Source organism: Panthera uncia, assembly GCF_023721935.1.
Source record: "Panthera uncia isolate 11264 chromosome C1 unlocalized genomic scaffold, Puncia_PCG_1.0 HiC_scaffold_4, whole genome shotgun sequence".
NCBI lineage: Eukaryota > Metazoa > Chordata > Mammalia > Carnivora > Felidae > Panthera > Panthera uncia.
The window spans coordinates 11260546-11274312 of NW_026057585.1; the positions used below are offsets into that span (position 1 = coordinate 11260546).

General features: G+C 36.6%; 1 protein-coding gene across 4 annotated transcripts in view; it reads right to left on the bottom strand.

Moving 5' to 3' along the window:
* The window catches only part of RAP1A (RAP1A, member of RAS oncogene family), a 79489-nt gene that overhangs the window by 20733 nt on the left and 44989 nt on the right, over nt 1–13767 (bottom strand). For 2 of the 4 annotated variants that reach the window (XM_049616575.1, XM_049616573.1), the window contains exon 2: nt 217–247. Coding sequence is in view for 3 of the 4 variants with exons in the window: in XM_049616573.1 (XP_049472530.1) it covers nt 217–247 (31 nt within the window). In the remaining variant the exon portion in view is untranslated. Of the gene's footprint in view, nt 1–163; nt 248–13767 lie in introns of all 4 variants that reach the window. The other 2 variants (XM_049616571.1, XM_049616572.1) reach the window with 1 other exon arrangement.

The window sequence follows — 13767 nt, forward strand, 5'->3', positions numbered from 1 at the left end:
TCTGTGGTTGCTGAATGAAGCCCCGGCCCCTATGAGACAGATACTAGGCATATAAAAAATACTGTCACCTTTTCTCATTAGTGACTAAAAGTTTTAAGGCAAGCAAATATCAATGTTCTTCCTATACTATGCTAATTAAGTTAGAGTTAGGTGGCTAACTTACCAGAGCAGACTTCCCCACGCCTCCTGAACCAAGGACCACTAGCTTGTACTCACGCATGATGTGGTCTGTTTAAATACTGACAATCTGGAAAAAAGAAAAAAACCACAAAGATCAATAAACATGCTAAGAATAGCCTAAGAATGTACAAATGTTACATGAAATAATATGGTATTTTGGATTTTGTTTGCTTTTTCTCTTAAGGTCATCAGGCGGAAGACAGGCTACATAGCAAAACCATGAAGATTCTAACCTAAGTTTGTAATGACTACTACCAGGCATTTTAATTCATTAAAGATCATCTTTGACTAGGCACAAGTCATTCGAGTCTGTTCATGTTACTTCCAAGAGTGATCAGAAAATAAGGTGATTAAAACTAGTAGTTGTCTTATAATTACAATCATGAACCCAATTCTTTACAAAGCTACTGTTTAAATGGCGTAACATACTTTTTTGAAAAGTTTACTCATGAGCTTTAATGTATATGCTATTTAATTTGCTTAAAATATACAGTGATTCATATACTATTTTGTTCATTATTCTATTACAGCTGAACCATGTAAAATGTTACCTTGAAAATACTTAGGATATGAAAGAGTATTGTTGATGAAATTGTTAAAATTTTATAGGTAGGTATTAGCAATATACTCCATAAGACACAAATTGCTAGAAAAAAAAGAAAAGAAATACAAACTTTTTTTTATCTCCAGTTATGCTAAAAGGTAAAAGGGCAGGAAAGAATTTCCAATGGCCATGATGGAGTAAGTATCAATGGACTTTCCATCCCCTTGTCAACAGCTAAAACAACAGACAAAATACATGAAACAACTGTTTTTTGGATGTTTGACAATAAGCAGTATAGGACTGTGATTTCTAAGAGATGGGACAAGATAAAGTAAGACCTACATCTGTCTTGGCTTTCTGCTTGAAGGCACTTTTCAGACTGTGGTACAGGGAGGAAGAACCAAGCAGAGACCAGAAAGTATATCAAAAAGAGGGAGACAGGTACAGAAAATTCTAGGAATCTGCAAAGGGCTTCACTTGAGTCTCTGGCCAAACACTAATCACAGCATGCAGGATGAAACTCCATGAGGTAAAGGCAAAGAATAAACAGGGATTTAAAAGCTGAACCACAGTGCTAAGAAAGACTGAAGTTCTGATCAGAAAAGTTCTCCCATGGGGTGCCTGGGTGGCTTAGTCAGTTAAGCAACTGACTTCAGCTCAGGTCATGATCTCACTGTCTGTGAGTTCAAGCCCCACGTCGGGCTCTGTGCTGACAGCTCAGAGCCTGGACCCTGCTTCAGATTCTGTGTCTCCCTCTCTCTCTCTGCCCCTCCCCTGCTCGTGCTCTCTCAAAAATAAATAAAACTTGAAAAAAATTTTGTTTTTAAAGTTCTCCTTGTTGAAAAACAGGCAATTCACTTGAAATCCCAGAAGATTTGTAGACTTCTTGAGAAGCTATGCAAGACAAAAGAAAATGGAGTATCTTTAAAATGCTTAAAGAGGGGCGCCTGGGTGGCTCAGTCGGTTAGGCAGCCGACTTTGGCTCAGGTCATGATCTCGCGGTCTGTGAGTTCGAGCCCGGCGTCGGGCTCTGTGCTGACAGCTCAGAGTCTGGAGCCTGTTTCAGATTCTGTGTCTCCCTCTCTCTGACCCTTCCCCATTCATGCTCTGTCTCTCTCTGTCTCAAAAATAAATAAACGTTAAAAAAAAAATTAAAAAAAATAAAAATAAAAATAAAATGCTTAAAGAAAAAATGGTCAACCCAGAATGCTAAATACAATGAATCTATTCTTCCAAAATGAAAGTGAAATAAAGCTTTTTTTTTTTTTCAAATAGATAGACAGGAAGGAAGGAAGGAAAGAAGGATGGAAAGAAAGGAGGATGGGAGGGAGGGAGACAAAGTAAACAAAAGAAGTAAAGAAAGAGGAAAAGCGAGGGGAAGATGTTCACCAGTACACACTTATAAAAAGCAAAGGAAGTTCTTCAGGTGGAAGAAAATGATAACAGATGGAAGATTGGATCTACATAAAGGAATGAAGATTACTAAAGGAATAAAAAGTACCAGAAATGGTGAGAGTAAATCTACAAGACTTTTTCGACCACTTAAAGCAAAACTAGTAACAATGTACTACAAGGTTTTGCAACACATGTGGAAGTAAAAAGTATTAACGATAATAGCACAAAAAGGGAAGGGGACTGGAAGTATATTGTTCAAGGTTCTTACAGTATATGTGGAGTAGTATAATACTATTTGAAGATAAACTGTCATATGTTAAAAGATGCATACTCTAAAACCTAGAGCAGCCAGGGTGGGGTGGGGGGTGGGGTTTTGATTCATTCAAAAAACAGCAGAAAAGAATACAAACAAGCAAAAAGAACAAAGATGAGACAAATATAAAACCTACAGAACAATACAATTAAAAGGCAACCGCATAAATGTAAATCATCTATTCCAATATTCCAACATTCCAATTCAAAGTCAAGAAAGCAAGACCTAACCATATGTTATCTTCAAGAAAGAAACTTTAGGGGCACCTGGGTGGCTCAGTGGGTTAAGCACCTGACTCTTGATTTTTGTTCAGGTCATGATCTCATGGTTTATAAGACAGGCCACTCGCGGGTATGTGGAGACTCTTGGGATTCTCTCTCTCTCTGCCTCCCTCTGCCCCTGGCCTATGTATGCACTTTCTAACAATCAATCAATCAATCAATCATTTTAAAAAAGAAACTTTAAAGATACACGGAAAGTTAAAAGTAATATTTATTGGTGACAAAGTCACAGTTGCTGCTGATATTACTACTGTGGTTTGCTGCCTGCATTCAAAATAGAAACAAATATTAAATTTAATTTCAGAAGTTATGAAAAATAAAGATTTTTTTTCCTATGCAAATGTTGGAGGCCCTAGATTATAAATCCTTATCTACTCTAAACAGCATTTTTGGTTACTCTAATCAAACTTACACTTTTTTGTTTCACATCTTCTTTATACCCTTTACTTTATTAAGAGCTTTCATTTATATGGATTCTCAGGAATAGATGTTAGATTTTTTCAAATATTTCTTCTGCACCTATTGGTATTATACAGTTTTTCTTTTTCTTCTACTGATACATCTGCTCTTTCCACTTCTATTCAACACTGTTCTAAGCTACAAATAGCAGGGTCTAGACTATGGAAAAGGAATAAAGAAAATTGTCTTTATTCACAGATAACATGATCCTGTGCAGAATATACAAAAAAGCTACCAGACTAATAAGTGAATGTAGCAAGATTTCAGGATAAAAGGTTGAGACAAAAAATAATAACTATCATATGTCTACATACAGGCAAAGAATTGAAAAATGTAATTTTAAAAATACCATCTAAAATAGCATCCAATAAGACATAAAATACTCAAGAGATGAATTTAACAGAATACGTGTAAGGCTTATACACTGAAACTACAAAACATGGCTCAGAGAAATTAAGGACATAGTAATCAGAGAGACATGCCATATTATATTAAGATGTGTCCATATTACTATTAACATGTCAATTCTCTCCAAGTTGGATCTACAGATTCAGTGCAAGCACAATCAGCAGGTTTCTTTTTTGTAAAAATTGGTAAGATGACTATAACCTTTTTTTTTGAAAATGTTAACAGAACAGTTAACAGAGATGGAGAAGAAAAAAAAGTCTTACACTACCTGATTTTAAGACATAATCCAAAACTACAGTAATAAAGATACTGTTATATTGGCATAAGACAACCAGATCAATGGCACTAAATTAAACCCAGACATAAAACTGGATATACATATTCTGTTCATTTTTGATAAAGGGACTGTAGTACTCATCCTTCAAGATACCCCCCCCCCCCACACACACACAATGATCCTGGCCTCTTGGTATTCATAACTAGAACTGTTCCCTCTCAGTATTCATATCCTTTTGTGTAGTTTCCTCCTAAGACTGGTTTTCCAACCAAGAGAATATGGCAGAAGTGACCATATATGATTTCTAAGACTAGCTCCTCATCCATCAACAAGATGGATGAATCTTAAAAACACCCTCAACAAGGGGACCTGGGTGGCTCAGTCGGTTAAGTGTCCAACTTCAGCTCAGGTCATGCTCTCATAGTTCGAGTCCCGCATGGTGCTCTCTGCTGTCAGCATGGAGCCCACTTCTGATCCTCTGTCCCCATCTCTCTCTGCCCTTCCCTGGCTTGTGCTCTCTCCCGAGCATGTGCTCAAAAACAAATAAACATTAAAAAAATAAAATACACAATCGGCAAAATACACAAAAGGCACTGCAGCTTGTACCATGGTCTCTGGGATCATTCTCTCCAAGGTAAGCCATTCACCAAGTCATGAGGACACTTAACTAGCCCTGCAGAGAGGCCCAACTGGAGAGGAACTGAGGACCCCTACCAACAGCTAGCACAATTTACCAAACATGTGAGTGAGCCACCTTCAGAAGTATATCTTACAGTTTTAGTCAAGTCTTACTTATTAATTCAGAGGATTGCAGTCTCATGATACTATGAATCAGAACCTTACAGTCAAGCCACTCTGAAACACCTTAGATCCACAGAAACTAAGATAATAAATGATTATTGTTGGTTTAATCCCAGTAAGATCTGTGTTAAACTGTTACACAGGAATAGATCACTTAATATAGGGGCAAAAGTAATTCAGTATGTAAGAGATAGTCTTTTGAGTAAGTCAAGTCAGAAAAATATGAATGTCAACTCTTACCTTTGTTCATAATTGCCCAAATCTAGAAACAACCGAAATATCCATCAAGAAGTGAATGGATAAATTATGGTATATCCAATCAATGGAATACTACTACTATTCAGTAATAAAAAGATTCAACAAGATGGATATGAATCTTTTTTTTTTTTAATGTTTATTTTTGAGAGACAGACAGAGAGACAGAGCACGAGGGGGTAGGAGTGCAGAGAGACAGGGAGACACACAGAATCCGAAGCAGACTCCAGGCTCTGAGGTATCAGCACAGAGCCTGACGTGGGGCTCGAACTTACACACCATGAGATCATGACCTGAGCCAAAGTCAGATGCCCAACCAACTGAGCCACCCAGGTGCCCCTGGATATGAATCTTTAAAACACACCCAGCAACATACACAAAAGAGTGACTACTGTATGATTCCACTTATATAAAATTCCAGAAAAGACAAAACTAAGTTATAGTGCCAAAAAATTACCTGGGGACAGCGGTGGTAGGGCAGGGGTGATGACTATGAAGGAGCATAAGGGAACTTTTCTGGGTGATAGAAATGATCTCTACCTTGATTACAGTGGTGGTTACCTAGGTGTTTCCATTTATCAAATCTTATTTAAAATAGGTACATTTTAGGAGCCCTCATGCACTATCAGGTGGGAATCCAAACTAGTGCAGCCACTGTGGAAAACGGAGAATTAGCACATGATTCAGTAATTCCATTACTGGCTATTTGCCCAAAGGACACGAAAACACTAATTCAAAAAGAATTATGCACCCTTATGTTTACTGCAGCATTATTTATACTAACCAAATTATGGAAGCAACTGTAGTGTTAATTGATAGATGAATGAATAAAAAAGGTGTGGTATATATGTGTACAATGGAATATTACTCAGCCATAAAAAATAAAATCTTGCCATTTGCAACAATATGAACAGATCTAGAGGGTATAATCTAAGTGAAATAAGTCAAAGAGAAATACCATATGACTTCACTTATATATGGAATTTAAGAAATAAAATGAACAACAACAAAAAAAAAAACCCAAAAAACCCAGACTCTTAAATATAGACAACTGATGGTTTACCAGAGAGGAGATGGGTGGGGAGGGGTAACACTTATGATAAGCACAGAGTAATATACAGAATTGTGGAATCACTATATTATACACCTGAAACTAACAGAACACTGAATGTTATACTGGAATTAAAATTAAAAGATACAATTTAAAAAATTTAAAAAGAAAAAAATTAAAAAAAAATTTTTTAATGCTTATTTATTTTTTGAGAGAGAGATTGACAGAGTGTGAGCAGGGGAGGGGCAGAGAGAGAGAGGAAGACACAGAATCTGAAGCAGGCTCGAGGCTCTAAGCCGTCAGCACAGAGCCCGACACGGGGCTTGAACCCACGAAATGTGAGATCATGACCTGAGCCAAAGTCGGAGCTCAACCAACTGAGCCACCCAGGTGCCCCGAAAAAAACCATTTTATTACATGTAAATTATAGCTCAATAGAATTAATTTAAGAAAATCCAATGAGGAAAAAAGGAATATTTCTCAGAATGCCAGTTACATACATAGTTTTATAAACAATGTGTTTCCCAATGTGATAGTATTAAGAAGTGGGGCTTTTGGGAGGTAATTAGGATTAGATGAGGTTATAAGGGCATAGCCCTCACAACTGGATTAGTGTCCTTATGAGTCCCACGAGTTTGCTTCTCTTTGTCTCCACCAAGTGAAGATACAGACAGCCATCTGAAAGTTAGGAAACAGGTCCTCAGACACCTGATCTCTCAGTGCCTTGCTTGGTCTTGGACTTCCAAGCCTCCAGAACTATGAGAAATAAATTTCTGGTTTAAGCCACCCAGTCCAAGGCAATTGGTTCCAGCAGCCCTTACTGACCAAGAAACACAGTAAGGATAAATTATAGTAGACTATGCGACAGACATGGTGGCAGTTAGGATTGTTGTTCTGAACCAACAAACATTTACAAAGTATTTCCCAGGTAGGTACCAGTTCTATACCAGGTGCCAGGGACACAAAATGTTTCCCATCCTCAAGGAACTTGTGGAGGAGAAAAAATAAATAACTGCAATATCATGTGAACAACGTTATTACACAGTGGAGATTAAAGGGTGGGGGAAGGATGGAGGAACAGAGGAGAGAGCAGGATAGTTTTTCAGTGGAGGTTACATAAGAACTTAGTGAAAAACTGAATAGGAATGTTCCAGGTAAGTAGGGAAGGGCATTCTAAGCAGAGGAAACAGCTTGAGCAAACACTCTAAATCACTAAATACACAAGATCCAGGGAATACCACACAGCTGGGTGTGGCCAAAACACCCAGGGTTTAAAACAGGGTTTTAAATCAAGCTACAGAAAACGGAGCAGGGTATAGAGCCTGAGTTATGCTTGCAAAGGCACTTACCATGTAAGTGTCTACAATTTATCTAGTAAGCAATGGGGAGAAAACAGCAACCTGTTTTGTTTTTTAAGTAATTCAGTCAGATATATAGTCTGGAAAGATAAGTGATAACAGTATATAAAATGGACTGAAAGAACCAGAGGCAGGGAGAATAGTCAGGAAGCTACTGAAATAGCTCAGGTGGGAAATGATACACGTTTGCACAGCAGCACTAGGGCTGAAAAGCAGACTACAGTTTTCCGAAGGTGAAACTGACAGGCCTCCATAGCTGGTTAGAGGTCATTATTTAGGGGAATGAAGAGGAATCATGGATAACTCCTAGAGATCTAGGTCTGGACAAATTGGGTGGCTAAAAGGAGTTTTAAAAAGTTAATATTCCTGCCCAAAATTAAATTTGAGATTTCTATGAGAAAAGCAGGTAGAGACATATGATAGTTAAAAATCCAAGTCCGAAAGCTCAGTAGTAACCAAAGGGTTAGAGGGTACAGATTTCGGAATTGTTTTAAGAAATGTTAGTAGTTGAAATCACAGCAGATGAAATCAACCAAGGAGAATTTATTCAGTGAAAACAGAAGAAAGTTAAAGAATTGAGACCTGAGAAAGGACCACATCTATGTAGATGGACAGGAACTTGAGGAAAATGTGATTTAGGAGTGGTTTGTGCTGAACACTAATCATCCTATACCTCTATCCTACCCTCTACTTTCAACCTTGACTATTAAACACAAGAGCATATATTCATGCAAACAAATCTACATTAACTGCAACTCCCTTCTCAGGCCCCTGGTGATTCTTAGCTGGGGACTGCTGTCAAAGATGTAAATGTATCATCTCTAATCCAAAAATGTGGATCTTTCAAGAGGGAATCCTAATATAGCAAGACTAATTTATAGTCCCCAAATTGCCTCCTAGGTCCACAGAATTTGAGGAAAGTGCTCAGACATGGCCAAATTATTTTGGGTATTCTGCAACAACAAAATATTTGGCCCCTATTCCTCTACCCAAGCGGTAAGATATTCAAGTCGCAAAGCCATTTTTCAAAAATACTCCATGTACAGAAAATTTTCTTTATACCTAACAAATACCATGGGTCATGAATGTATACAATATGCACACATGCAAATACAAAAATAATACAGCTCAGATAACACACACACACACACACACACACACACACACACACACAAATACCCAATAAGGAATAATGTGGATTAATATTTTCTTTTGAAAGGGGGTTAGTTCTAACTCATTACTGCCAAGTTAGAAAACCACTATGTTCTTCCAAGCAAATCCCATGCCTTTTTATGGAAATCTCTTGTGCCCTGCACTCCCAACACAGCACCAGAAAATTTCTCACTCTGGTTAAGATTCACTGACGAATAAGGAGCACAAGAATAAACACTACGCTATGTTTAAATTTTAAGTCAATCTTGAGTTCCTAACATTATAGTCCAAGCTATAATGTAACAATTTTTCCATTCTTCCTTCAGCAAAACTACCTCTAAGTTTCACAAAATAACATAATTTGACTGTCTTTGTGACACAAATCAATCCCAATTTTGTTGTTTCAGTTTTTAAATATATAAACTAATTAATTATAAGATGAAATAGTTTCTTCTATATACAACCGAACCTACAAAACAAAATTCACTTAAGGAAATTTGGTTGTGATGAGAAATTTTGAAGAAAAAAATTTTTACCTTAAGGAACAAGTAGATATATTATTGATTATATTTAAATATTTACAGAAGCCATGAATATCTTAAAACTGACAACTGACCACACAAAGGGGTGGGGGGGGGTAGTGAATAAATATGGAAATCATGGTAAGATTTAATCTTCTAAAATAAAAAACAATGTTCTTCATAGTACATCATAATGGAAATTCAACTTTTTTTGTAACATAAAATCACATTATTATCTCAATGCAAGAATCTCTTCCTTGATACTTTCTCCTCTTGTTGTTCTCAAGATTAGCACTCTGGGGGTAGGATATAGGGATAAAGTGATAAGACGTCACATACTTGTAAATGAAGTTTATAAATTAGTCTTCACAGTCTAAAACCAGGTACATATCCCCAGTAGCACTCCTACCCCTTCCTACAATGAAAGGAGATAAGCTCTTATAAATAGACTAAGAGGTCATAAGGATTCTCAAGATGAGCAGACAATTATAGATGAGGCAAACATTCTGACAGAGGCATCACCGTCACAAGAACATCACAAGAATTCCACAATCACAAGAACAAAAACCAAAGAAAACAGAGTTAAGAGGATCTATAAAACACTGTGAAATAAATGAAATATCCCTAAAGAAACTCCTGAGATTATCAAGTCTATGCAAAAGATACACTTGGAGATTTAGGAAATAAAATATATGATCATCAAAAAAAAAAAAAAAATCAGTAGACAGGCTGAAGAGAAAAATGGATGTAGTTGAAAAGCAAGTCAGTGAACCAACATACTGAACCTACCCAAAGAGCGCAGCACAAAATGACAGAGAGATGGAATGTATGAAAGAAAGAGGTAAGAAAGATAAATCTCAAAGTTCTACCAGCTACATCTGACAGGAAGTCCAGAAACAGAAGAACTGAAGAAATAACAGAAAGACATTTCCAGAAGTAAATTAAGAAAATCAGAAATCTTCAGATTTAAAGTGCTCAATGAATGCCAAAAATAGTAATTTTAACAATAAAAGATCCAAAACTGAACATATAGTAGTTGAAAATTCAAGTCACTGAAAGTGAAGACAAAATCCTAAAAAGCTTCTAAAGAGGAAAAATGGATTCCCCTCCCTTTGAATATGGGCAGCTTTACTAAACAAAATATAGCAAAAGTGTTATCTGACTTCTGATGCTAGAAAGGGTGGCCAGAACAGAGCCTCCTCCTGGATCTCTCTTTTGGGAGCCAGGCATGGGTCCAGAGCTGTCAGGCTGCCCTGAAGCCACCACTTTGGAGAGACCACAGAGACAGACTTGCCTGAACAGCCCTCCTATTTCAGTGCCCCTAGACCTGTAAATATAGAAGACTTTCAGACGATCCCAGACAGCCACCTTCTGACTGCAAGACCTTAAGAAACCTTAGGCCAGATCCACCCAGCTGAGCCACTCCCTAATTCCATAAATATTCAATAGGGAAAAAATGAAAATTAAAACATAAGGCAAAATATATAAAGTAAAAGTTGACACAACTAAAGGAAAACTAGAGAAATACACAATCATGATTAGATTTTAATATGACTCTCAGCAACTGATAAAGTATAAAAACGGTAATGATATACATATAAGATTTGACCAAATGATGAATCAACTTAACCCAATAGTTATATATAGAACACCACACCCAACAACTGCAAATGACACATTTTTTTTTTTTTCAAGTGCACATAGATCATTTACTAGTAAGGCCATGCTGGTCTCAACTAATTTCAAAGAACTGAAATCACACAGAGTATATATACTAACCACAATGGAATTAAACTAGAAATCAATATAAAAATATAACTACGTAATATCAGAATGTTTGTAAGTTAAACAACCCAATTCTAAATACACAGGTCAAAGAAGAAATCAAAATGGAAAGTAAGCAATTAGAACTAAGCGACAAAAAATATATATCAAAACTTATTTGTTGGAGGTATGCCAACAAAACAAGGAAAATGATTCAGGAAATCAAAAGGCGTAAGAACAAGAAATCATGGCAAACAAATAAATCAGTAAAAATTGTGGTTAGAAGTCTAATGATCACTGTAAAATATGTTTAAAAACCTGGAAATAAAACTTCGTGATTATCTCCACACTTTGGTTTGAGAGGAATTAGTAGGGAAAAGTGAAGGCATGTTGAAGTTTTTCTCTTGATTGGGAAAATAAAAGATTCTCTCTCTCTCTCTCCAGATTGAAAAAATATAAATCTAAATGTGAAAAATGTAATGTTAACAACTACATTATACATAATTTAAGAATCACTAGAGGAAAAATAGACAAAGACTTGACCAATTCAACCAGAGTTAGAAAATGAAAAATAAACAACTGGAACAAAACGTAAACAAAAGATAGTAAGAGTAAGACAAAACAGATCAGTAGTCCTAATAAAAAGAAGTCTTCCTAAATCCTAGTCTGTAAACCACAAATGATAAAAGCTTATTTTATGAAGTCTAAGATGACACATGTAAGGCTTGGAAAACAATAAACGTAACTTCCATGCAGCAAATCTTACATGTTGTATGAATAGCTGGTTTTGTCCTTTGTTTTTAAGTTTATTTAATTATTCTGAGAGAGAGAAACACAAGAGCACAAGAACGGGAGAGACAAAAGGGGGAGAGGGGAAGAGGGAGAGAGGGAGAATCCCAAGCAAGTCCCACACTGTCAGCGCAGAGCCGGAAGTGGAGGCTTGATCTCACAACTGTGAGATCATGACCTGAGCTGAAATCAAGAATTGGACATTTAAGGGCTGAGGCCACCCAGGCACCCCTTGCGCCTTTTTTTTCTTTTTAAATGTTTATTTTTGAGACAGAGTAAGTAGGGGAGAGCCAGAGAGAGGGAGACAGAGAATCCAAAATAGGCTCTGTGAGGTCAGCGCAGAGCCTAACATGGGGCCTGAACTCACAAACCATGAGATCGTGATCTGAGCTGAAATCAAGAGTTGGATGCTTAACTGACTGAGCTACCCAGCTACCCCACCTTTTCTTGTTTTACATACTGTGAAGTGAGTATGTAACAATAGAATGCCTGAAATATAGGGTTTCGTCTGTGGCAACTCACTCTACAAACATCTCTAGATAAGGTCATCTAAGCCCTTTGAACTCTACCTTCACAAAATAGTCCATTCCATTTCTGGGTAATCTAACTGTTAGAATGTTCTTTACACCACTGTTTCTTAGTAGTGGCCACTTACTGGGTCTCTGTCCTTTGATGCTAAACAGGATAAAGAGAATTCTTTTCTGAAGTCTGTATTCCTCAAATATTTGAAAACAGCTGTTCCCCCCCACACATCCTCTTTTTTAAAAAAGCAGTCTTATTTCTTTTTTCAAATGCTAAAGTTTCAAATTCTGTAATCATTCTGGTTTCCTCTGCAAAATACTTAGTTCTTACTCTCTCTTAAGATAAAAGCATTATGTGCTAATTAGGAGTATTAGCAGGCATTACTGAAAAGCTTAAAAAAACAAAAAAGCAGTCTCTGTATCCCCTTCACTTAAAACAGTTACTTCAAACTTCTAGCTTCTTTGAGTATTTTCTTCCATATTTTCTAAATAAGGTATTTATACTACTATCTCTTGGTTTTTAGTTTTAGGTATTGCTATTATGGTAGATGAGAATTTTAGTGCTCGTTAACACACAGCAAAGTAGTATATTAAGATTACATGTCCTTTTTCATAGAACTTGTGTTTATTCTGGAATTCTCTATCAACGTAATTTTCCAACCAACTTGTCAGATAACCTATCAACTTCATTCCCCTCCCCTCCCCACCCCTCACCCTTCATAGAGCTTGTTGAAATCTGTGTCAGTTGCTCTCTCGACTTGCAGATGTCTGTCAACCTAGGACTGTCTTATGTATTCGTTTAGAACACTGTGCTTCAAAATGCCTATCCACAAAGTGCTATCACTACCATTTGCTACTGCTCCTCCAGAAAATAAGGAACTTGCCCCAATAAATCTTCTTTAATAAGCACACTGTTTAATTCAGTTGAACAGTATGAATATGTACTATAGGGCTGGTAACAAGTTTTTTATTTACAGAGAAAGAAAAGAAACACTCAATTACAGATCATTCTCAGTATTGTGCCACCACTTTCTGGTACAAGCATCCAAAACTTATCAGTAACACTTTTTAAAAAAACAATTTTACAAACACAAGGTTTCTACAATTGCTTATGTTCTTGCAATTCCTTACTGATACTTCCCCACTTCTTTATATATTAAAAGCGAACATAAACTCTATTGTTTTAAAAGGAATTAATTCATCCGTCAATTATCCCCAAGTAAATCTACCAAAATCTTAAGATTATATGACTTAAGTAAAATATGACTGAGACAACCATCCCATTCATTGCACCTTTGAAATTCTCCAAAAATTCAAGTAAAGGATTAAAATATTTAATACAAGGCCATCTGGGTGGCTCAGTAGGTTGAGCATCTGACTCTGGATTTTGGCTCAGGTCATGATCTCATAGTTTGTAGGTTCCAGCCCTGAATCAGGGTCTGCACTAACAGCACAGGCTATGCTTGGGATTCTCTGTCCCTCTCTTTCTCCCTCTCCTCTGCTTGCTCTTTAAAAAAAAAAAAAAAAAAAAAAAAAAAAATTAAATCCAATCCTCTTAATTCAGGAGAGCAAATTTGACAAGTGGTCTTCAAAGGCTTACTATACTACTGTGGTAACCTATGCAGTCATCCACCATTTCAAATTATTCTGCAAACAAAAATTTACTCAGGTATACTTTTGTGTAATGATGTCTATGTA